This window comes from Podarcis pityusensis (genome assembly GCF_964106645.2).
Source record: "Podarcis pityusensis genome assembly, chromosome: 1".
Lineage (NCBI taxonomy): Eukaryota > Metazoa > Chordata > Lepidosauria > Squamata > Lacertidae > Podarcis > Podarcis pityusensis.
This window is the reverse complement of record NC_138028.1, coordinates 85,184,221-85,210,771: the sequence shown is the minus strand read 5'-3', so window position 1 is coordinate 85,210,771 and position 26,551 is coordinate 85,184,221. Positions and strand designations below refer to the sequence as shown.

Below are 26,551 nucleotides of genomic sequence, written 5' to 3'. Positions count from 1 at the left end.
GGTTAGACTCTTAACTTGAGCAATTGTATTTAACATGTCTGGGGGGCATTGTTTGTTAAATAACAGTTGCAAGGACCCCTGAATAGAAACAGGACCACAGTATACAGGGAGGGGAGGGGAGGAGCTTCTCCCTAACAACAGAAGCAGTTTCCAGGAGCAAATTTCATTTAGACTGCAACACAGTAGAAAATGGGCCCTACCATGGTCCTAATCCCAACAAGTTTCCAGAGGCCATTTAACAAAAATCCTGAGACAAATGCAATAAAGCATAATAAAGCATGTAGTTTGGCCTTGATTTCTGATTTTCATTCATGTTCTAAAAGGTGAGAGAATACAATACAGTGGTGGTTCTTTTACCAAGCAAGATTAGCAATCGCTGGAATGCTGACAAAGATTACCGGTACTTTTGTGTGTCTCAACCGAGTAGCCTTTTATTTGTTGAATTATCATATAGCTCAAAGATAAATGAAGAGCAATTAGCCAAGGCTACTTTCCAAGTTTCACCTTGCATGAAATAGAAACTACATCACACCACACATTAGCCACCCAGCCTCAATTCACCTAGTTTAACCTGATTATAATACACACACACCAGGCAACAGTCAGTGAGTACAGAGCATGCCCTTTACACAGCCTCAGCATCTAAAGAGCATTCACATCACACTACACACATAACTGTAAACCTAACACCATAAGCGTCTTGTGGCCTCTTAAACACTAAATATCGTATTTTTCGCCCTATAGGACGCACTTTTTCCCCTCCAAAAATGAAGGGGAAATGTGTGTGCGTCCTATGGGGCGAATGCAGGCTTCGCGCACCTCCGCAAGCAGCGGGAGTCCAGCGCTGGGCTCCCGCTGCTTGCGGAGAGTTGCCTGTATGCTGAAGCCTGCGCGCGCTGAGCTCAGCGCGTCCAGGCTTCGAGGACCTCTCCGCAAGCAGCGGGAGCCTAGCGCTGGGCTCCCGCTGCTTGCGGAGAGTTGCCTGCATGCTGAAGCCTGCGCGTGCTGAGCTCAGCGCGTCCAGGCTTTGCGGACCTCTCCGCAAGCAGCGGGAGCCAGCGCTGGGCTCCCACGGCTTGCAGAGAGCTGCCTGTTTGGGGGCTGGGGTCGGGGGAAGCTCGGGCTTCCCCCGCCCCAGCCCCGCGCCTGGGGGGAAAATAAATTTTCCCCCTTTATTTCCCCCCAAAAAAACTAGGTGCGCCTTATGGGACGGTGCGTCCTATAGGGCGAAAAATACGGCAATTCCTTATGGGAACAATGCATACACATGGTTTTCTTGGGGTGGGAGGGGGGTTGTATACATGATGAGGGTGGCTGTAAATGAGGTCCAAAAACACAGATGAAATACTTATTTGCAGTATACTGTATTCCACAAAAGCTTATGCCACAATAAATGTATTTGCCTTTAAGGTGCCACAAGACAGTTTGTTGTTTTTGATGCAAAAGAGTAATCCACCTTGCTTCCTGGAAGTACATGTAATGTTTTCCTGCACATGTATCATCATGTAAGTAAATTGTAAGTGAAAAGGCCTAAAGTTAGACAATTAAATCAATGCCATTTCAGGAGGCTGTCATGGTGCCCAGGAGGAGTTCTGACCCGGTAGTACCTGTGTCGTTTGACTCCAAGACCACGAGGACATTCAGATGAAACACAAGTGCCTGTAAAGAGGTAAAAGGAAACACAAATGCCAAATCAAAACTAAATAACAGTAGTGCATTTCTGGCTGGACTAAAGTCAGCAATGATGTGAATTTTCCTCAATGTCTTGTTTCACTTAATACAATGGTTTAGATTTGGTGTCTGACAGACATTCCAATTAAAGAGAACAAGTACCCATCTTGTCCAGATTCACACCTAAATTTGTCTTCTTCATCTGGCAAAATTTTCTTATTAGGATCATTCACTCCTAAATGCTCATTCTGTCCCTTAACATCACAGGTAAATTTGTCTGCTTAACTACCCCAATCCTGTACCTGCATTCTGTTTCTCATTAAGTTCTTCATCAGGCTGTAAATGGAAGGAAAATGGGTGTTGTTTGATGGGTGACTTTGTGAGGCTCCGTCGCTGTTCTATTGATGGAATCATAGCTACGAGGAGTGGCTGGGGACCCTTGATCTTGATCTCTGGATCAATTATTGGGATGTTCTGCTTACCCAAAGCGAGTTCTACATGGTGGAAAGACAGAGGTAAGATGAAGGAACGTAAAATGTCTTCAAAATATCCTCTGCAACCAGAAAGCCTATATTCTGCTACAAATTCAGTACACTGCAAGATAAATGTCTGTGACAAATACTCTGATATAGCTCAATATTGCCCCCTGGAGTGTCTGCAAAGAAAGATATGGACAAAATCCAATTGTGGCATCCTGCTACCACAACTGCCAAGTAGAGCTGAATAGCCCTGTTTTTTCAGTCACAATTTTAATTGTGATTCCCTACCAATGGGTAGAGCTTGGTAGAATGCATCTGGGTTGTCTGAGTTTTTTGCCCCTCCCTATGCTCCCTCCTCCCATACATTCCACTATCTTTTTCTTTTCTAGGCATGGGGTGGTGGTGGTCTGCTTACCTTAAAAAAAGAAAAAACCCAGAAAGTGTGCAAAAGCACAACAGCGGATATTGCCAGCCTTATTTATCAAGTGGATGCCAAATCCCATTTTCTTTTTTGAATTTTTAAAATACCACTATCTTGCAAAATTGGTAAATGGGTCCTGAAAGTGCTGTACTGGTTATAAGTGAATGATGGCACCTTGAGACCCATGTACCTAAAAGAGCACCTCTCCTACTATCAACCATCTTAGTCCCTACAACCAGTAGTATAAACTCTGTTGGTGGTTACACCTCTGGCTAGTGCCCAGTTGGTGTTGACCCATGTTACAGCCTTGGTGGCAGTTCAGTATTTGTGAAATGCCCTTCTGAGTGGGGTGCATCTGTCTCCCTCCCAGTACTGTACATTTCTGAGCACAATTCAAAGTGATGTTACTGACATTTAAAGCCCTAAACAGCCTCAGCCCAGTATACCTGAAGGAGCGTCTCCACCCTCATCATTCAGCCCAGACAGTGAGGTCCAAGGCCCTTCTGGCAGTTCCTTCACTGCGAGAAGTTACAGGGAACCAGGCAGTGGCGCCCTTCCTGTGGAACGCCCTCCCATCAGATGTCAAGGAGATAAAAAACTACACAACTTTTAGAAGACATCTGAAGGTAGCCCTGTTTAGGGAAGTTTTTAATGTTTGATGTTTTATTGTGTTTTTAATATTCGGTTGGGAGCCGCACAGAATTGCTGGGGAAAACCAGTCAGACGGGTGGGGTATTATTGATTAATTATTAACTTTCAGATGGAACTTTAAAAAGTTTCTGTATATCCAGGTATTTTATGGCTGAAAGACACTTTTTGGTAATGTTGAAATTATTAACTGAAAAGCAGCAACATGGTCAAATCCACACTATACATTTTAAGGCACATTTAAGGCACATAACATCCTCCAAAGAATTCTGGAAACTGTAGTTGACCCCTCAGAGAGCTACAATCCCAGTACCCTTAACAAACTACAGATGCCACTCTTCTGTTAGAAATATATGCCATCCTCTCCCTTGTACTTGTGAGTATACAGAAACTATTTTAAAATTCCTGTTTATATATACAGTACAGGCAATCCTCATTTTGCAGAGGTTACATTCAGGATCCCCTGCATGTTAGTGGGGCCTGCATAAAGTTTTTCAAACCCCCCCCCCATTCCACTATGTTAGTGATAGTTTAGTGACATTTTTGGGTCACTTCTGGGTTAGGCACTGTGTGCGCATGTGCAATCACACGTCAGTTGGCCGTTGCCTGTACATGGAAAAACAGGTGCATATCCATATATGTGCTCATGTACACTACTGTAAAAAAGGGCAATGGACACTTAGTTTCTCTTAGTTGAGAATTGGACTAGGCTTTGATTATAATGTAATCCAGAGAAATTTATCACTTGATTTATATGGGCCTAGATACAGGTGCAATTTGGAAATTAGGGGAAAGGAGTAAACCTTTGCCTTCTGTCCCCATCATGTTTGTATATTTATAAAGCAATAACAGTTAATCATGGTGGCATGGTAGTGGCTCCTGTCTGCCACAACTTTCTTTCGCCAGAACACAGACATGTATTACCCCCCCCAAATAAAGCCATTTTCTGCAATATGTGTAAGGATAGATTCCTCACCTTGATACTTCTTATCTACGTTTTCTTCTTGCACAAATGTAGAGAGTGAATTTTCTAGATTTCGGTTCTGTATAAAAGAAATGTAGAAAATAAATCAGTATCTTTCTTATTTTTATATATGCCTCATAATATGAGTATTAAAGTGCACCCTATATCTTTTTTTCTCACTATGTAGGCACATTCATTGCCCATGTATGTCCAGGTGTTGCTCACCAAAACATTTCCATACCCTATTTTACCTTTCCCGTTGATAAACAGACTTTCTTCTCTTCAGTCAACCAGGAAGATTGCCTTTGTCCTTTTGCAAGGGTCTCTTTTCTGCTTTTGATCACATATTTGTTTTATTCAGTTCAAAAACTAAGCTAAGCAATGCTGAAAAGGCTACCTTTCAGTGTGGACTGATACTTACCTCAAAGCCTCCAACACCACTTTATTTTAGATGTACCTCATAGGCAGCATTTTTCTTACAATGGTTTGCATAAGTATAGGAAAGAGTATAGTACACTTGTGTACATCTATCATGTGAAGATCACACATATGCCTGTTTTGCTGCATGTTGGGAAGCAGTGATCCCTTCTTTATCCTTTTCTCAGTGTTTTCATATTAGAAGTATGCACTCAAACCCAAGGGACTTCCATTGTAAGTGTTCCTACCCCATTATTTCCCTCCAGACATATCTTCCAGTAAATGCCCACTAACTATATTAGGTGCTAAGGTTTCTAGTACCCTTGACAGTAAAGTTTGGTTATTTTTATATCTTCTCATCTCTCTTTGGTGTGTCCAAAGTGTACTGTAGGATTTTTCCAAAGCATTTTTTCAGCCCCCTCTAATCTTGTTAAATTTCCTTGGCAATATTAAAAGAGCTCTTGGTTCAAGCATCTCTTTGTAGTTTCTTATATGCTGTGATGTCAGTCATCTCTGTGATACCCTATATCAGTGGTTTTCAACCTGAGTCCACAGCTCCCTTGACCAACCATGTTCTCTTTGCTGCTCCCCTGTGGAAGTCACTTACACTGGGGTTCCATTAAAGGACATGCATGAGTGGGGGTTTCCCCGTTCCGCCCCCACCCCATTCCGCCACACCCCTTTTCGGTGCCATATTTGGGGGACATATAAGTAGGAACGCATGTGTCGACGGGAACCCAAGCAATGCCACTGCGCTGCAGGGCCGAGCTAATTCATCCCGCAAGGCATCCCCAGCATGCCTTTTCCTAAATTAGTGTGCAAATGCGGAGAGGGAGGGTGAAACAAGATTAACATAAGAAGGAGAAATATTTTGTTATTATTCCGGGAATCCTTGTCACGTATTAAATTCTTTCGTCTGACACCAGCATACAACAACTATATTTTGCAAAGGCACATGTTAAGATCTTTCGTATCCTTCATCTGATACCTGCATACAGCAGCTGCATACAACAACTATACTTTGCAAAGGCAAATGTGGAAAATTACAAAGAAGAGTTCATCTTTTGCAAGCCTGCTCCTTAAAATTGTTGCGTTTGACACTTGTATTCGCCAAGACATACGTGGAACACAAAAAGCTTTTATTTGGACATTAAGTTTTAAAAAACTGATTCATTTTTACATATGTAGAACACAAAAGCTTCTATTTGGACACTACATCTATGAGAACTGATCTATTTGTATTTCCTGTTCTAAATATTGGTCCTTAATTTCCTCTACTCAATTAGATAATGTGAAAAGAGTTATGTTTATATGATGTATAAGGAATTTATATAGTTAAACACAGCTAGTTACGTTGTGGGTATATTTGTTAGTTGAATTTACGTAACTATCGGTTTGACAGTGTTGTGTAAGTTGACACTGTCCTTTTCTGCAACATTCTCCCTGTCTTGATAAAGTTTGGTGACTGTTAAGGAAGAGGGGAGTGCCTGTGGCGAGAGGTAGAGAAGAAGAGGAAGGGAGGGCTGTTGGAGGTAGGAGAGGGAAACACAGAAGAGGTTATTTTAAATCCCTTCTTATAGAGCACACACACATCTTGGCACACACCATCAAGCTACTTTGCTATTTTCTTGCATTTCTTAAGCCCTCTGTGTAAAACTAAGGAACTGTTACTTAGTGAAGCTGAGAGGAGGATTTTTGTTGGGGGGAAGATTTTAAGAAGATACAGTCATGCAAAAGTGTTTCCCCAATTTTTGCTGTTGTTTAATTTCGGGAAGATAATGGGCTGCAAGTTAAAGCTGCCAGCTCCCCTGAATGTTCCTAAGCAGGAAAGAGAGAGATAATGAAGGAAGATATGAGCTACAAGTTAATGAAAGGACAGCCCCCTTGTCTCTCCTGAATGTTCCTCAAGTCACCCCAGAGTGCCACGGCACACTGGTTGAAAACCAAAGCCCTATATTAAATTTTTGTTACAGCTCTCTGAATGTATGGTCGCCAAATAACCACTGAAATGGTCCACTGCCCACATGTTATTTTAGTAATTAAGATAAAACGTTATGCCTAGTGTGGCAATATGTTTTGTGCAGCCACCTACAACATATGCACTCAAAAGGGAACAAGTTTATGCTTCAACACTATATCCAATCTAACATTTCCTTAAAGTATTTTTCAAATATTTATTTCAAGCACATTCCTTTATTATTCGTATCATGGGTCAGTCTCCAAGATGAATTGTGTAATGCAGTTCTTTAGTGTACTGATACACTTATAAATTTCATCTGAAAGGCACTGAGCATACGGTGAATTGTAACAGAAAATTAGATTCCACAAACCAACCTGACACACACAGAGTACTTGATTCATTTGCTTGTTCTTCTGTTCTGAACTGTTGTCTCTCCATGATCTCTTGGAAAGGCTATGATTTTTTTCAACACTTGGAGAAATTGTGCTTTCCTAAAGGAATTTAATAGAGAGATGGTACCTTGGCTCACTCTGAAATCACAGTGAAAGGATTCAATGGGATGCTGTCCAAGGTCTCTTAACAGAGACTCCTTATTCCACTCAAACAGGAAAAGCAGAGGAGAGTCGAGAAATTCAGGGGAGGAAACGGTCACACAGAGAGAGTCCCATTCAGCACAAGATACTTCACACATGGTTGAAGGTTGAATAGTCTCTGTAGTTACAGAAGTGAACATATATCAATTTAATATTGTACATATAGGCAAATATGTATGCCTGCCATCTGATCAATAATAAACATGAGTTCTGGAACATCATGCATTCTAAATCAATTCAAATAGTTGGATATGGGTGGTCTATTGATATAATGTGCCTTGACAATTAGAGTTCTTAAAACACAATCCTTGCTAATGGTCTTAAAATGCAAAATAATAATGAAAATGTCCTTTCACCAATATCTTTTTTATAAAGTCATTTCATTGATTACTCATCCATTAATCAGATCAGGATGACCAACCAGCAGTTGGTGAAGAACATCAGCATGGTTTTGTCTGGGCCTCACAACCTGCTACTAATGCTAACAGATTTGGAGTACAAGACAGGGTGACACAATGGTGAAAGTTCATTGGCTTCCTCTTTCACCAGCAGAGATACAATAAGAGAAGTCATAGTTATCTAATGCCATTGATGCGATTGCAGCAAGAAGCTAGTACCCTCTACTTTTAGTCCCCTCAGTGGAACTTATTTGAATCCAGAAACTACTTGTAGGTCACATCCACTCAAAACAACTCTTTCACACCTGCAGGGAAGGTTTGCCCCTTCCCACCATCTGACAAGAAAGCCAAAGAAATTGATTTACACCTCTGGTCCCATCTCCCTGTGCCATTGGCAAATGCTAATGATCAAATTGTCTCTGTATATGTGATGAATCTTAGGCATGCCAAGCTGAGCTGGCTACAGAACAGGCAGATTGCCTTCCTATCTAATTACACCCTCCCACAATCTTCAGGAAATAAGAAAGTAGATGCCTCTTTTTGATGACCTACAATGTGCCATTTAGTTGCCTTGTTTCAGTAGCATATTTAGGGATGGGTACAGGGGGCAGGCCACCCCAGGCGGTGCTTGGCTGGTGGGGTGGATGTGTGCTCCTTCCGTCATCCTCCCTCGCTGCGCCTCCTCTCACCTGGCAACTAACTCTAGCCGCACTTTGCTGGCAGGATGGTGCCTGGTGCCCCGTAGCGATTCTGCTTCCCCTTTCCTTTGCAGATCCTCCTTCCCCTTTCCCCGTGAAGCAGAAGATGGGCTGCTGCCCAGTCTGGTTTTGCAACTGTGTGAGAGAGAAAACCTGGAGAGAGGAAGGGTTGGGGGAAGGCTTCCCTCCAAGCAAAGCTGGAGTAAGCAATAATGTGCACACAGCCCGGCCAACCCCCTTATTATTTTCCTCCCCTCAACGTCTCAGAGATCAATTAAAAGTGGTGAAGAGATCAGACTACCATCTCCTGTCCTTTTTGGAAACAGGATCTTTTATCAGGATTAAACCATTTAAATGGCAAGTTTAGAAGATAAGCACTTTGGAGTATTGCTTGTTTATAATGTGTGTGTGTGTGTGTTTGGATCTAGAGGGCAACTTACATGTTTATGCCATGTGTATACAACCAACTACAAAAGCAGAGTCTCATTTACACTGAAAATAAAATACCATTGACCATTGGATAAGCTGAGAAATAGTGACTGGCCCAAGGTCAGATGGTCAATTTGTGGCTGATTGAATATCTGAAATTACATCTCTCCAGTCCTACAGAACAATGCTAACTGTGCCCTGAAGGATGATGAGAGTGGGAGATCCACTGTCAGTTTGAATTCCTTCTGGTTCCTGCAGTGAAGGGTGGATGGTGGGAAGGGCTATTTTCTTGAGGTTTTGCTGCACCAAGCTGGAACAGTAGAGAAACACAAATTAGATCTCTAATCTTAGTGTGCTTGTGTAGGATCCAATGGATCCTTTGGTTGCCCAGTTCAGCCTCCACTGGGCCCCATTCTGGGACTCTTAATGTGGTCTGCTGATGGTCTTAAGTGGAAGTCGGGCTTCAGCTGCACTGAAGCTGATGGGGGAGAGGAGTCAGCACTTCATCTTAACCCACCACCCTGCATCATAAGGGACTGCCCCACAGGCTGCCAGGCTCTGTAGCTGATGGAGGTGGGGCTCACAGATGATGAACAGTGAGAGAGGCAGCAAACTCAGTGACTGCCCTGGGCAGCAAAAGCCCTAGCTACACCACTGCCTTGTTTTGCATTCTTTCTGTATTGTCTTCTAAGAAAATGTGTGTCTATCATTTGTGTATGATATATTCTTAATTTAAAATATTTACTGCCTGCCCTTCCAATTCTTATAAAAGGACAGGCTGCAACAGAAAATAAACTATAATAACCATATCAATAAAACAATGAACAAACTCATAAAAAATGCACAGAGGTAGCCAAACAAACAAACAAAGCAGAGAAAGACATTAAAACAAAACAAAAAATTAAAATGCCTGAGCAAACAAATACATCTTGGCTTGGTGCCAAAATGATAGGAGTATCAGTGCATGTCATACTTATGAACAGTGTGAAAGCGTGTGAATGAAGGCACACACAACACAAACATGGGAACAGTGCCCCATATATATATTGACACCCTAGTGTAGACACAACTATAAATGGAACACTTTGTGAAAGAATACTCCTGTTTTTTGTTTGACTTATGTATTTATTTTATTTGGTGTATCTAGTTGAACATATGAACCTTCTTAAACTGAGTCAGGCCTGTTTACTCTGATTGGCAGCAACTTTTCCTGGTCTCAGGCAGATCTTTCTTTCAGCCTTGCTATGAGATTATTTTTCTGAAAATAATCAGGGATTAAATATGGAACTCTTCACATCCAAAGTAGATCATAGTGAATTTCAGTCTACAAAATGCAATTACCCCCCATGCTTTTCTGTAAAGAGGGGGGATTATGACAGAATCTTAGGGTCATATCCAACTGTGTCACTCCTGCTGATGGAAAGCTCTTTGATTCAGTGGCTACTTCTGTCAATGGAATGAGGATAGAACCAATTTATGCTGATTCTACCTTCTTCCTGCAGACCCCTACATGCCTCCAAAATCTGTTCCAGTGGATTGGATGACCCTTTCAAACACTATGTGCAGGTGGCATGGGTACTGTAGTGAAGGAATTGACAAAAATCCCCCCTAACTTGGCTAAAGCAAGCCTCCAATGGATTAAATAATCTTCTGTTACTATAAGATATACCATTGAATGCAACCTTTAGGTATGCATTGGATGGCGTTGCTATATGTGCAACTAAACTATCTCCTGTTTAGGAAAAGAGTAGGCAGCCACTTATTGACAGTTGAAGAAAAACAGCATACCCACTAACCATTTTGAAATATGGCAACCCTTGCTACTATTATCATTACTACCACTACTAATGAATCACAATCTAGTTAATTAGACTACAGCATATAAGAAATGTTAACAGCTGTGTGCTGGACAGATGGATGTTAAGGAACTATAATTAACCTGCAAGGGTATAGTGGATAGTGCCCATAATGATGACAAGGAACAACTACCTTCATCCCCACTCTGCTTTGTAATCTTTAAAAATGTCACATTTATAATTGTGGAGTTTAAAAAAAAAATTAGGTGTAAGGTCTCCTACTGTACCCTTTAGGTACAGATCATTCATATGACCCCTTAAAAAGAAAAATAATTATGTGTGAGACACTAACCAGGCTACCTGCTTCCTCACAGCAATCCTGTGCCATTAACAAACTTTTGTATTTCGTACAGTTGAACTTTAAACAGTATTTGCTGTTGAAAAATGGGGGAGGCACAGATGCTCTCTGGAGTCACCTTGCCCGAGGTGCTTTACACTAAGGAAGGACATTCCAGAATAACTCAGCATTGCAGTGGAAAAGCAGTGGTGTTCCTAAAATGCTCGGTAGTGGGTGCCACTGGCTGCTGCACAGTAGACAGCAGGAGGGTAGCTGGAAGCTGGGCAGGCTGGTGGCAGCAGGCAAAATGGTGGTGGGTGGGTGGCCAGGCCAGAGGGAGCATGTAGATTCTCTACTCCCAATCCACCTCCTGAGATAAAGGGCTCAGTGTAGCTAATAGGAGGGCTGCCTTAGAAGTCATGAACAAATTATAACAAAACAGTGATTGTTTCTGCTGAATACTGAGGCCCTGCCCAATACATTTTGCTACCTGAGGCAGAGCAGTAAATGGTGCCTCTGCCACATTCAGGGTGCTCTCACACACCTCTCATTCATAAACAGAGAGATATTAGCCATCACTCCTACACACTGCTTAATTTCCAACATAATCTATTGTCCTGCCCCCATATTCTCTCACAAACACTAGAAGGTTAACAAAAAAAGGTAAAGGACCCCTGGACGGTTAAGTCCAGTCAAAGGCAACTATGGGGTTGCGGCGCTCATCTCGCTTTCAAGTCGAGGGAGCTGGCATTTGTCCACAGACAGCTTTCCAGGTCATGTGGCCAGCATGACTAAACTGCTTCTGGCGCAATGGAACACCATGATGGAAACCAGAGTGCACGGAAACACCATTTTCCTTTCTGCCACAGCGGTACTTATTTATCTACTTGCACTGGCATGCTTTCAAACTGCTAGGTTGGCAGGAGCTGGAACTGAGCAACAGGAGCTCACCCTGTGATGAGGATTCAAACAGCTGACCTCCTAATCAGCAAGCCCAAGAGGCTCAGTGGTACCCCTCTACAGCTGGGTTATGCATGCCCCATTGTTGACAGATACAATGTGAAAGACATAGAGCATGGCATATTCATTGTCATACCCACACTCACTGACTTATGTTTACCACTGCCAAAGTTCTTCATGGTATTGTTTGACGACAGCAGCTCTCTCACTCTTGCTCTCTATTATTCCTCATACACTAAATTTTCCAGAGGGGGAGTCTTGTGGCACCTTCAAGACTGCATCTGATGAAGCTGACTATGATCTATGAAAGCTCTACTCTGGTGCACAACAAGATTGAAGCTGGTCTGTAGGAACTGGCTGAGTGTGCGATTATATATAGTCTGCTATTGGGATAGCACAGCTATGAAACATCATTGTCTGGATTCTGGCACACACTCGTCCTCTCTCTTTCCCTTCTTCCCTTTCACATGTCAGAAGTTTTCTTATTTGGACAATGTTGCAAGGTCAATGGCTTCAAGAAGAGAAGGAGTACAGGTAGGAAAGAAGAAGAGGTGTAAGGAATAAGAAAGAAGCGTTCTCTCTCAGTCTCCTTCTGCTACTAGGTCAGACTGGGGTAGGTAGGTGTATAGGCATGGGAACACACACTTCCCTCCACTGCTGCTATGGACTTGCACAAAACACAGCAATAAACCTGCTCATTCACTCTCCCTTCTGCTGCTCAGTTGAACTAGCACGCTCTACCTGGAGGAGTGAATTGCAGGAAAACCAAAGGCACAGAAAGAGACAGGATGCTGCCAGCACCTCCACTTTTTTCTCACTGGCACTCCCTCCCAGCCAGCAGAAAGTGGGAAAGGAGTGTGGAGACTTAATGTTCAAAGCAGGAAACAAGCTGGCTGTAGAGCCAAAATGTGACAGAGTGAGGTAGCTGGCTGAACAGCCAGATTTGGGGGCATGTAGGATCTCAAAAATCTTCCACTCTAAAACGTGCACCTCCCAAACCACTACATGTCTTGCCCAGACTAGTTAGTGCAGTCATGTCAATGATGAAGGACTGAGGAAGATGAGAAGCTTCTGCTTGTCTTTCTAACAACGAAGCTCTACTAAGTTATGTCAGTAGACAGTATCAGACAGCCAACCCAACAAGCACTGGCAACCCCTGTTGCCACCTGGCAGCCCAAGAAAGCCAGACCTTTCCATGAGACAATGAGTGACCCACCTAGATTTCTCAAGAAATAGCAGCACTGACCAGGCTTGCTGCAGGACAGTAGTGTGGTAAGTGACCAGTCAGTCAGTAGAGGCCTGGCTATGGCCAGTAACAGAGGAGTAGGAGGAGTGGCACCAAACTTAAAAGACGTATGGAGGCAGCGCACCATCAATTTACTGTGTAGGACAATAAAAAATGAGGATGAGGATGATGTGAGCAAAACTGGGGAGGTAAGAGTAATCACTTGTGGGGATGGGGTGGGACTGTGAGGGGGGAGAAAAGGGACTGATCCTGAGGCCTGAGGCTTCAGGCAAGTGTCTCATTCAGCCCCATAAAAGTGTCAGTCATGAGAATAACCTAGACCACTTCAACAATACAGGAATTAAAAAAAGAAAAAAAGCAACACTCACTAGACAGAAAACTAGTGAAATATCCAAACAGTTGAACTGCATTCCACTGGGAAACATTTCTAGCTGGCTGTCCTCCTCCAGCAAAGGCACTTATCTGGTCTGTTTTAATTTGCCTCTTACCAGGATATCTTTCTTATGTTTTGGTGTTTGACTCAGAGTAAGTTTCTGATGCAACTCATTCCTTTCCTTCCTTGTTCTGAGTTGTTTCTTTTTCTTCTTTTTCTTCTTCTCATTAAAATCCTTCAGAGAATAAAAACATAACAACACAATTGTGAAAGTGTTCCCAATTACCACCTAAATGCAGTCAAACAATGGTTTTGTTTGCATGCTAAACTAAACTAAACAAGCATAAAGATTCCGAGAGGAGATTTCAGCAACTTTGCTTCTCCCTAGTCATTCTGCTGATCTGCAATCCTGAGCTAAGCCATGGCTTGGCATAACATTTTGCCAAATCCAGGCTTGTGGTTTAGTTCTCTCCAGTGAAAATAAGGGCATCCCATTCCATAATGATTACTATTGTTACCGGAAAAATCCGAGGGCTCCCTTGGACAAAATAAAGACACCAACCAGGATAACTTGGAGCAAAACAGCAGCCTGTAGGCTTGGCCTTTATTGAACTGTTGCAACAGGGTGTTCCCCTCACTTGCAAGAGAGAGGAAAGACCCAGAAAGATGGTGTGCAAGACCTTATAAAAACTTTTGAAATTCCCATCCTCTAGGTCAAGCCCACCCCCAGAAACATCATGCATACATTACAGAAAGGAGGGGTTGAGGGAGGAGTTGTGGTGGTAACCTGAGTGTCCTGTCACCTGGCTGGTTCCTCCTTTCCCCCTCCCCATGAGTCACTTCCAGGAGACAAAGGGGAGTTGGCAGTTTCCTGCCCCTAGAGGGAAGATCTGATCATTGTCCTTGTTTCAGTCCATGCTGAATCCACTCCCATATGCAAGTTCTTTGTGATCTTGATGGTCTTCTGTCTAGGACCATCAGGGTTGGCATAGCAACTGGGCAGGGCTCCTGTGGATGTGCTGGGATGGTGAAGGGATTATGGCTGACCAGAACCAAGCCACCCCCCTTTGATAGTCCTTGTCATATGGAGTAAAATAAAAATGGAACAGTGCAAATCCGATGTATGGTTGATTTTTCTATGAATTTATAACAGAAGTGTGGCATATGTAGTGTGTGAGTGTGAGTGTGTGAAGTTTGTACAAACTGAATGATTGGGGTGGGGGGGTTCCTGCTACACTATTTATACCTCACACATCTTACTGGGTTGCCCCAGCCTCTCTGGGCTGCTTCCAACATATATAAAAACATAGTAAACATTAAACATTAAACAACCTTCCCTATACAGGATTGCCTTCAGATGGCTGGGGGATCAGATAACTCCATACCCTCCAACATTTCTTCACTGAAAATAGGGACATCCTAAGGAAAAGTGGGACATTCCGGGATCAAATCAGAACCCAGGATGGTTTCTCTAAATCAGGGACGTCCCTAGAAAATAGGGACACTTGGAGAGTCTGCTAATCACAAGCTGCAACTGATTGTCTTATGGCTTGTCTGAGAGAGCTAAGGCATGAGCCTGGGTTCAGACAGCATGCTAAACCAAACCGTAGCTTAGCACAGCAGCAGAATGACCAGGGAGCAGCAAAGTAGCCATGGTTTCCCCTCAAACAGCTTGTACACCTGCATGTTCATGCTAAACTATGGTATGGTTTAGTGTGACATGCAAACCAGGCCTTAAAGTCCATTTCTATTTCCTTCAGCGACCAAAGTATTCCTAGATTCCAAATAAATAATAATTTAGAAATTACTGAGATTGCTCTGTGGCATTTAGGCTGTAATCTTGTGCACACTTACATTTGAGTAAGTTCTGTTGAACACAGTTGTATTTACTTCTGAGTCAACAAGCATAGGAAATACAGCTTATCTCCCAGTGTTTGTTGTACAGTGGTGCCTCGCAAGACGAAATTAATTCGTTCTGCGAGTTTTTTCGTCTTGCGAGTTTTTTCGTCTTGCGAAGCACGGTTTCAATTTTTTCAAAAAAATCTTCAAAAACCTCAAAAAAGGCTACCACACCGCGTGCTATGAGTTGCTCCCCGAAGTCAAGTCGCAACTGCACCTCTTCAAGCAATGCACCCTGTATTACTGTAACGGTTTTAAGAAAAAGGAAACAAACTTGCAAGACGTTTCCGTCTTGCGAAGCAAGCCCATACGGAAATTCGTCTCGCGAAGCAACTCAAAAAACCAAAAACTCTTTCGTCTTGCGAGGCATTCGTCTTGCGAGGTACCACTGTATTTTTCTGCTCAGTTCTTAAGTCCCACCCACAGTATAATTCTTGTTCTTTTTCACAGCATAGTCCTAATAAGTTACCTATCCAGGCTCCAATAGCAACCAGTAGCATAGTTTTCTTAGGACTTGTACAAATTGTCATCTTCCGAAAGACAGAAGTGGCTGCTTTACTTATTTGTTTCAGGCAGTCCAGTTATCTTCATTCAAAATATAAATTTTGTGGCTGCATTTTCCCAGCACTAAAACCACACTACATTATTGGCAGGAAAATGCAATTCTCCTTCCAGTTCATGCATGTTTTACTCTAGCAACTGCTATGTGTAAACAGGTCTCAAAGGCATCTCACAGAAAACAACTGACAAAATCAACTCAACTATGGGGTGTGTGTAGATTTTTAAAATATTTAGAGACTGAGCACTCCTTGCTATATCAATGAAGAACTAGGATATTAATTGTGTCCTTTAAACAGAAAAAGGCAAATGGAAAGCACCTCCTTCTCTTGCAGAAATGCCTAGCCTTTTAAGGCATGTTTAAAAGAACTTGCTGAAATGTGTTTTCCAAAAACAGCCAGTGTGACTATACAATGTAGAATTTCAATTGCTAGTATCAAAACAAGCTTAGTATTGAAAAAAAACATCTTTGCGTAGATTACAATACCACTAGCATACTTTTCATTGACAATAAATTAGTACAAAAAGCATGAGGAAAATAAACTATAGAAAACAGATACAGCAACAAAATAAAAAAGCCTCATCAATCAATTATTTCCATTTTTCATTAAATCCTTTAAAATATGTGCATTTTTTCTTTCCAGTAACAGAATGCACATCTCCTGTAATGGTCTCTTTCTGAGCCACTAACATCAATAGCAACCCAATCTGTAGTAAGGTTAGTGTCCCCATTCCATTACAAGGGACCAGGATATTGAAGTTTTTATATTTTTCCAGGTACATTTGTTCACCAAAAAATGAATAACTCTCACCTTCTCATCCATGTTGAGCAAATGTGCAGGGGGGCCATCTGACTGGGAACTGTCTGAGCCACTTGTGCTAATTAAAGGAAAAGGAAACCATTGATGCAGGGCAACATAAGAACATAAGAAGGACCCCCAGGATTAGGCCAATGGCTCATCTAGTCCAATATCTTGTTTTCACAGTGGCTGAACAGTGGCTGGAAAACATGCAAGCAGGATTCAAGCACAAGAGCACTTTTTCCTCCTGTGGTTTCCAGCAACTGCTATTCTGCCTCCTGTGCAATATATGTGAAATAGAGATGATCCAGTTGACATGGTGTACTTAGAATTTGAAAAAGCTTTTCATAAAATCCTAGACCAATGTTTCCTGGGTAAACTTAGCAGGCATGGAATAAGAGGAGAGATCCTCTTATGAGTCAGTAATTAGTTAAGAAACAGGAAGCAGCGAGTAGGAATCAATTATCAGTACTGGAACAGATGGTAAGCTAACTGGCCTGTAATATCCCAAATCATCTCTGATCCTTTAAAAAAAAACTGGTATTACATCTGATCCCTGGGTATGGGGACTGATCTTAGGGATAAATTACATATTTTTAAAGAAGATTAGCCATTTCACATTTAAGTTCTTTAAGAACTTTTTAGTAGATGCCATTTGGACTGGGTGATATGTCAGGTTTTAATTTGTCAATAAAGCCTGGAACGTCACCTGTTGTCAGCACTATTTCCTTGTCATTTCTCTAAGGTTCGAGTCAGTAAAAGCTTGCAGACTTGAGTTACCTGGATTCAACATCTGATAGAGAGATGTCACTCCAAGTACCATCTATGTTTTGTACATGGCCCAGCTCTGAGAGCTTTCTCTGGATTTTTTGCTTCAGTAGTTCCTTAAGTTCAGATAGGCATTGCTGAAACTAAGAGAAAGGGTAGAAAGCATGGACGAACTGCCGATTAAAAACTTACATAATGCAGTTTTTTGGTTAGCAAATATCTCATCTGAGCAGAATTGAAGCACTCAGGGTAGAATAGATTTGCTAACCATTTCAAGGTTTTTTTAAACCACTTTCGGGGGGTTTTCTTACAATCAAGCAGTATATAAATTTATGAAATAAATAATAGCTACTTGAATATTTTTGCACATCTCAGATATATGAGCAGCCGAGAGGAAACTAGGAGCTTTGCTAAATGCATGTCTCAGATTTGTATCCGACCATGCTTCCATTACAAATCCAAATATCTCTGGCTTTCGATAGACACCTTTTCAAAATGTGAAAAGTAAAAAAGGCAGTATCAGAGGCTGGTCTCAGAAAAACAGGAAATAGTTAAAGACACTGGCTGGTCCATCATTGTCCTTTGACCCTGCTTAGCAGTAACAGGAAACTCTTACCTTAGAACGGTCAGGGTCACAAAAGTCCAATAAGGTGTCACAGACATGGTAGCCCAGAGATTTGAGATCCTCATAGGTAAAATGAGAGTTATTATTATTGCCTGAGAAAGACAAACAGACAGGTAGTTCTTCAGTCTTTAGCAAATTACACTCCAGTACACAACATCCTGCATGGAAAAATTATATGCTGAATGTCTTTTAAAACTATTAAATACATTGATGATTGAAACAGAGGTTATAACTTAACCTCTTTCTTTTCTTTCTTCCTACCTTTCTATCCAGTGTTAAGACAAGCCAGAAATTACAGAGCATGATAATGGAAAAATAGATGTGATGGAGGTGATAATGGATCAGCTGGGGGGAAAGGCTCTGCGTGCCTCTGTGTGTATTCTGCATGTATGTGCATGTATGTGTCCTGTGGTTGCAATAATGTGGGGCAGCTACACTCACAGCTGCTATGTGATCCCTGGAAGGCTGGCCAAAAGTGAATGTCGCCCCCCCCCAAAGTCAGTAACTCCTTTGGTACATCCCACTACTGTACTGCGGTATACCACCAGCTTTTCATTGACAGATAATGTCTGCTTTGGTCTTGGACAAAAATGTACACTTACCCAGAGTTGTTCCACTGAATGTAGATTCCATAGTATAGCTATTCACTATCCCCATTCGCCACATCACAACCCGTCCTGTTCCTTCTTTGCACTTTTGGACTTGAAACTTACAGCTGTTGAAAGAAAACTAAACATCCAGATTGGTAAAATTAGATTGTATTTTAAGAACTAATTTATTATCTCTCTTTAGAACATAAGACAAGCCCTGGTGGATCAACCAAGGGTCCATCTAACCCGCAGTGGCCAAGCAGACACCTCTTGAAATACTAGAACATCTTTTCTATTTACATTACTATATAGGACCGTTTTTAGTATTTTAAAAATTCCTGTATATTCAACATATATTATTTCCCAGTCAATTCCTAAATTATCATCACCCAAGCCCATTTCATGTATACATTAACTAATCTGGACATCTAATGTTAGTCACTGAACAGACAAACTAACATCAATGGACTTTAGCCCATTGATTTTAGGGAGTCTATTCCGAGTATGACTTAGCTGGATATCACCCAATGTTTTACTAATCTCATATTGGAACCAAATGAAGAGTTTGTTTGAAATTATATTTTAGCTCAAAGCAGGAAAAAACAACCTAGATTCAATATGCATCATCTGCTGTCATATCACTTCAAGTGTGGAATGACTGAATCTAAAAAATATAAGCCAGAATGTTTACTTCAGCTAAGTGATGAAAAATCTGGGCATTATAATGTAAATTGTTAGGAAGATAAAAGTATCTTCCTATCATGATAAGAGTAGTAGGCCAGATATAATAGCCAGCTTTAAGGTAATTTATAGACACTCTCATTAAAAAACCCAGGAGATAAGGAAATGTGGAGACATGCTTTACTCAGAACTGAGTGAAGAAACTGAAACAGGAAAACACACTGCAACAAAAGATAATTTCCAACACATAATTCATAATGAACTAAGATCTTCCTATAAACTATACCCCACCTTGTCAGGAATATTCTTGCTTAACATAAGAGGAAAGATTCGTTCATGGAATAATCGCTCTTGTGCATATTTGTTGTTACAGCCATACATGAATATATTATTCTTCCGGCTGTGTCCATGGAAGTCACAGTACAACAGAACTTCACGATCCTCAAGGACCCTTGCAAACAAATCAAACCCAATTAAACATATAAATGGCTAGCTGGCTGCACACTAATAACCATACTGTTCTATTTCTTTCCCACCGATGTGGAAGAATTAAGTAGTTGGAACAAGTTCTAGAAGCATTCCTGAAGGAATGAAATCCCTTAAGCTAGGCCTCTATTTGATGCTTCATTATTTAAGGTAAAAAGGAAACCTGATCCTATGTTCCCAGTTAATGCTGTATTAATGTAGTTGCAATACCATGGAGTTGCAACAACTAAGCAGAAAGCACAGTAACAGCTGTAGGAACAAAAGAAACCACAGCAACACTGGCAGACATTCCCACAGCTTTCTGGGTAACTCTATCACCATTCATCAGTCACAGTGTTGCCCACCAGTGCCATTCACATATTAGCCATGCATGAAAAGCACCAAACAGCATGTGGTACTGGCACAAATGGCAAAATAACATCATTTCCCTTCATTTCCCCACCCATCTTTCCATATGTGAATATTATATCCTCTTGTGCAAACTGTATGTGCTATGACATTCTTTCCTCCTCCAACAGCAGAAAGCTGTGTCCTACACACAGGAGGTACTCAGCCCCATACACAGGTAAACTCTCTTTTGGCAAAGGCCAGGCACTGCACTGCAGCCATTGCCACTGTTGGCCAAACGCTCATGAGGATCACAGATACACAAGGAAGATCAGCCACTGCACCCACAGAGCTCCCATGGGACCCCCCAAGAGAAAATGGGTAAATATAATCACAGTTACTGCAGTCTCTGCCTCTCTCCCATGTTCAGGGAGAAGGGACTGAAGCATGAACACTACTGTGCAGGTTTAGAGACCATGTGCTTCAATCTGATTATTGCTCTCCTTAGTTATAATGGAAGTATAGGAATGCTCTGTTGCGACTATAGTTGCATACACTACACAAAACTGCCATGGAAATTGTCTATGGACAGATCTCTGTTCATGCACAGCATTCCCCCTCATGTTCACAGTAACTATCTTTTTATGTTTCCCAGGAAAGACAAGTATTCAATTTTTAAAGTTGTCTCAAGAACTATTTCTTTTCCTTCCTGATCTGCATTTGCAAACATTCCCAAATCAAGAGCAACAAACCATGATAAAACAATAAAAACAGATTAAAACACAATTCCAGTGCAGACTCTTAAACCAATGTACATAATCTTTTCAATTTGAAAAATATATATAGATTACAGTGGTGCCTCGCAAGACGAAAAGAATCCATTCCGCGAATCTCTTCGTCTTGCGGGTTTTTTCGTCTTGCGAAGCAAGCCCATTAGCGGTTTAGCGGATTAGCGCTACAGTATTAGCAGCTTAGCGGATCAGCTGATAAGCGGCTTAGCGATCAGCTGTTAAGCGGCTTAACAATCAGCTGATAAGCGGCTTAACGATCAGCTGATAAGCGGCTTAACGATCAGCTGATAAGCGGCTTAGCGATCAGCTGTTAAGCGGCTTAGCCGATCAGCTGATAAGCGGTTTAGCGGCTTGGGAAAAAGGAAAAAAACCCCGCAAAGACATTTTCGTCTTGCAAAGCAAGCACATAGGAAATTCGTTTTGCGAAGCACCTCCAAAACGGAAAACCCTTTCGTCTAGCGGGTTTTCCGTCTTGCGAGGCATTCGTCTTGCGGGGCACCACTGTACTAAAAATGCACATTTAGTCACAAAGGCTCTATAATGGTTTCCTTTGTGTGGTTCTGAATTTCACCCACTCTGCTCCCAGGTATTCAGATCCAGTTCATAAAATGGTTTGTCACGCACCTTTTGATCATGGCTCGGGTGTGCCAAATGCAAGGAAAGGATTCCTTCAGTACTGTTCTGTAGTTCCTGTTCAAGTCCCTTCCTGCCAGTGAGCAGCGGTAATTTCCAACAATTACTCCATCTGGGTTTAGCATGGGCACAACCTTGAATATGAAGAGATCCCGAAGGAGTCGAGCATCAGGGGAATCACTTAAGATGAAATCAAGGAAGCCTCTCATCACCCACGAACTGTTTGTTTCCCCAGGATGAACTCTGGCACTTAGTACAATAGCTTTCTTTGCAGCAGCAGCAATGGCACTTTTGGATGGATTGGTAATAGTGAGGAGGTAGACTGTGTTCCCAGCTAGACTGCGGCATAGAGGGCGAAGTTTGCAATACTGAGAACAGAGTGGATTATTTACTAAAGTCATGAGGTAGTGCTGCAGATCTGTATAGGTGTAAGGATAGAAGTGAGCAAAATAACATGTATCATGGCTATGTGGAAAACGAAATGTCCAGGTGAGGCAATATAGGGTCTGACCATCTTCTGTGTTATATTTATAATATTTAATGTTACTGCCCTCTCTCCTCCAGCCAATACCATGAGACTCGGCATCCTTTTCAGAGTACAGGAGAGGCTTCATCCCTACACTGTAGAGACTCTTGGCTTTCATCAGATTAACAATAGTGAAGCGATAGGTGACATCCTTTCTAGTATTTTGTACTCTGAAATAGTACCATTGCGTGTACTTGCTGGTATAAAGATCTGTCCGCAATGTGAGTTCATATTCATACTTGCCTCTGAAATGCAGTAATCAAGAAAAAATGCATAAGAAGCCATCAGAAACTTTCCAGTCCATGGAGGGAAATGTTACATATCATCAAAATTCTACAGACTAAGGGTGATTCCAGACTATCACTATTTTCAGGTGGGATTCAATAACATACAAAAAAAATTCAGGTTGCACAATTACAATTGATTGGGTGGTCTTGAGCAACAAACCCACTTCCTCATGACTGGACTTTTTGTAATAAGGAAAGTGACAGGAAAATACACTGGAAAACATTAGATAACACTTCCTTGATGCAATATTGTATAACCTCAATCAAAAATTGTATAACAATCAAATCAGGATGAATGCTCACTAAATAGCCAACAGCATCTAGCCTCCCTGCAAACAGATTGGGATAACTGCTCAATAAATAGAGCATCTGAAAGTCCCCTTACTTCACTTAATTGAATTAAATTGAATCAACTGGGTTGGTGTGGTTATAGCTATTGGCCAACAATTCCTTAGGGAAATGAAGTGATGATTGCTTGCTAATAACCCTGAATAGTTGGTTGATAGGAGATACAGAAAGCAAAGAAGCCCTGTTGATCTATGAGAAGAATTCCAAAATGCACATTAGCTTCCTTAGAACCAACAAAATAATGAGGAACTTTTGAGTTCTACAGAAGCTTCATCAGGCTGAATGGAAGTTAAGCAAAATGGAAGGAGAGAGAGAGAGAGAGAAGAAAAACACTTGGCTTGATGTTGAAGCCCCAATGTCTGCATTCAGATCTAAATTAGACATGAATTTTGGCATATAGTTTTTCAAAAAAAATTAAATAGCTACTAGTGTTCAAGGGTCAGGTGGGGACTAAGGCATGGATTTAAGCCCAAGCCACTGTGTGTACACATATTAGTAATTGCCTTAACTTCATGAGCTGATTGCTTTGACAATGAATTGGGCATTAGCTAATAACCATGAATGGACAAGATTGGAATAGAACCCCACACTTTGAGCTTAAATCGGTTTAGAGTTGGTGTGAAAACTGCTGAACTGAAAGCTCAACAGAAAAATTGCATGCAGTTGGGAAAGTGGCTGCTCTATCAAAACTACAAAGAACTGATAAGCTAAGTGCAGTATATATTTTAAATATTTCAATGCACTCACACAAGCTCACTGGTGAGGAAATGCTTACCTAATAATTTGATGCTGTTTAGCAAATTCTATTAATATTAAATATCCTCAGAACACAGCATGCGTAATATGTTTCTTCTTCAGCTTCAACATTTATTTTATTGATTATTTGGAACATAAGATGTTGCCTTATACTGAGTCATGCCATTGGTCCATTTTGTTCAGCAATGTCTTTATTTGCTTGAAGTGGCTCTCTAGGGCAGAGCTTCCCAGGCTTTCCATGTTGGTGCCACACTTTTTAGACAGGCATCAATTCATGACACAGTTTTACTAGCAAACCAGAGGTTAAACTAACCCCTTCCCAGCCCTGGGAGGAGTGCAACACACCTACACACAGCAGCCGACACACTAATGTGTCAGGACACACAGTTTGAAAATCTCTGTTCTAGGGTTTCATGTAGACATTTTCATACACACACATTTTCAAAGCACTGGAAACCTCAGCAAACTAGCATTCATACTTTAGTGATGTTGAGCATAAGATAAAATGCCAAATTCACAAAGGACATTTCAGAGGAGACTTTGCTGTAACAGAATTATACAATAATTTATTGTGGCAACTTAAAGACTACCAGAAATTTTATGCCTCAAAAATCTGTTAGTCTTTAAGGTACCATAAGACTTTTTAGGGAGTATTGAGGGAGCTGGTCAAGTTGCCCACATATGTCCACATAACTGCAATAATTAAAGGTATTTGGAATAATGTAACATAATAAATACAAGCTATCCATAATATATTCAATAAATTTCTGGTCCTAAGATACCCATAAGATATTCAATAAATTTCTGGTCATAAGATATTCAAAAACTGTTTGACCTGTTTAGGATTGCATCAGATGGATGAGCAGCACTTGAAGATCTAGGCATGTATGATGGGCACGCTAGTACTTAAAGAAAGTCTCAAAAAGTGATATACCAATGCAAGATCATAGAAAAAGCTAAAGAGAACTGTCAGTTGATGACCCAGACCCAGGGTGGTGAATCTTTTCAGCCCAAGAGTAGGCAAGTCTAGAGGCAAAAATAGGCAAAACAAAAAATATGACTCTTACCTTTGTACAATACAGAGGTACCTTGGTTCTCAAACCTAATCCATTCCAGAAGTCTGTTCAACTCCTGAAACAGTTCAAAAACTAAGGTGCGGCTTCCGATTGGCTGCAGGAGCTTCCTGCACTCAAGCTGCATAGGACATTCAGCTTCCACAAAACGTTCGCTAACCGGAACACTTACTTCTGGGTTTGTGGGGTTTGGGAGCTGATTTGTTTGACAACTAAACCATTAGAGAACCAAGGTACCACTGTATGCTGCATTCCACCTGTAGAAAAGTTTCTACACCCCCTCCCCATCTCTCTCCAGCCAAGCAAGCAAGACAAATAATCAAAGTCCAAGGGCACAGTTCAAACAAAAGCACTTGAGGAGGAAGCAGTGAAGAACCAGTGAGGGGTGGGGCTGAGGAAGAGTGCCAGGGCCAGTTAGAGTCCTGGAGGGCTGTATGTGGCCCCAGGTTTGAGGTTCCACACCCATTATAACCATAATATTAAAAGGTTTTTCCCTCTTTTAGTCCAGATAGTTCCTCTTACTCACACCCTGACAGCTTTCTGGAGATTCCCACTCTCAAAGCGTGATTCAAACAACAGCGTGGTGTCTTCTGGATCTCTTAAGCTGACTGCAGCTGATTTGATGGGCTCTTTCGACCCTCCAACTCGGGAACCAGTGAAACAGGTACCCTTGGTTGCTGCAGAAGAGGAAGCATAGCTATCACTGACTTAGCATTGCAGTTTTGTCTCAATTAGCAGGTATGTGTGCCAATTATGCAAAACCAATTACTCAGTCCTGAGCAACCATGAACAAATAGCACTGAAAACTGACTGCAAATAAAAAGATGACTTCAATTTGGCTTCCATTACTATTTTCTAAGAACAGGGCAAAGAACTAAAGATGCTGTAGTTTCACAGGTGCTTTCCCCCATAATGGCTACCAATGGAGCTGTTAGAAACTTTACAAATTTGAGGCAGCTACTATTTTTAGGATTCAATTGTTCACTATTTATAATAATTTCAGGCTGTTTAAAAAAATCAGACTTCCGAGTTTACATTTTTCATGCCTGCATTCTTGTTTACTGGAACAGACACTATATGCAATGTACTATATCTTTTATTACAGTTTATTGTCAGTGTATATATGCAAATACCTGGATCTATGACATAGACAACAGTTCCACGATCCTCTCCCACTACTTCTGGAGCCTTTTCATTTTCTGTTGGCTGATAGAAAGGTTCAGGTTCAGGGGGAACCCACTCTAACAAAATACACAATGACATTTATTTCCATTGTGGCCTTATTTGTACTTTTAGAAGGAAAAAAATAAGACATTAAATAAGAATTGAAGTATTTCCCCTCAATCTCTAGTTGGATGACAAGGGAAACAAATAAGTAGGAAAAATGGAATGCAAATAAAATTACTTAATTACTTAAACTGAAAACTATATATGCTGTAACATGAATTAGAGTAGTGATAGGAAAACTTTGGCCTACAAGCCAAATTAGGTCCAGCACTGGTCCTAATTTGGTCTTTGTGGTCTGTCACCTGATGCCATGGTAAATCATGGGATTAACAGATGGCCCACCTATTAAAGTAGCCATGGGAGATGTCAGGATTTGGCCCACCGGCTGGATCAAGTTCTCCAGCCCTGGGACTCTGGAGAAAGGAAAGCACACAACATAAAAGCCAAATCAATGAAGGTTCTAAGAGATCGGACTCTTGGGGCTTATTTTATAAACATTTTCATTAGAGACCATAGTAATGATTTGCTGATAATGCCAAGTTATGAGTCACAGCTAACACATAGATTTCCCCCCACAATATTAATTTTATGACCTCATTAACTCATCTTATTAAATAAAAAGTGAGTGACAGTCAATATTAAACTTTCACTCCGCCATCTGGTGACAAACACTGAAATGGCAGTGTATTTGGCTTCACAAATATACTGATACCACTATTCACACATTATATTTTACATATTTTCCTAACATAAGTATTGATTTCTTTGCTATAACAAGGGAATGTG

General features: G+C 41.3%; 1 protein-coding gene across 9 annotated transcripts in view; it reads right to left on the bottom strand.

Moving 5' to 3' along the window:
* AGBL2 (AGBL carboxypeptidase 2) overlaps positions 1 to 26,551 on the bottom strand; it is a 30,582-nt gene that overhangs the window by 1,442 nt on the left and 2,589 nt on the right. For 3 of the 9 annotated variants that reach the window (XM_081003362.1, XM_081003363.1, XM_081003364.1), the window contains 14 exons: positions 25,672 to 25,779; positions 25,065 to 25,215; positions 21,540 to 22,319; positions 19,603 to 19,762; positions 18,643 to 18,769; positions 18,032 to 18,132; positions 17,428 to 17,558; positions 16,660 to 16,726; positions 13,506 to 13,625; positions 8,241 to 8,429; positions 6,935 to 7,051; positions 4,196 to 4,262; positions 1,974 to 2,165; positions 1,608 to 1,659 (listed from right to left, as the gene is read on the bottom strand). In XM_081003362.1, the coding sequence (XP_080859488.1) occupies positions 1,608 to 1,659; positions 1,974 to 2,165; positions 4,196 to 4,262; positions 6,935 to 7,051; positions 8,241 to 8,429; positions 13,506 to 13,625; positions 16,660 to 16,726; positions 17,428 to 17,558; positions 18,032 to 18,132; positions 18,643 to 18,769; positions 19,603 to 19,762; positions 21,540 to 22,319; positions 25,065 to 25,215; positions 25,672 to 25,779 (2,362 nt within the window). Of the gene's footprint in view, positions 1 to 1,607; positions 1,660 to 1,973; positions 2,166 to 4,195; positions 6,124 to 6,934; positions 7,052 to 8,240; positions 8,430 to 13,505; positions 13,626 to 16,659; positions 16,727 to 17,427; positions 17,559 to 18,031; positions 18,133 to 18,642; positions 18,770 to 19,602; positions 19,763 to 21,539; positions 22,320 to 25,064; positions 25,216 to 25,671; positions 25,780 to 26,551 lie in introns of those variants that run through there. The other 6 variants (XM_081003365.1, XM_081003366.1, XM_081003367.1 and 3 more) reach the window with 6 other exon arrangements.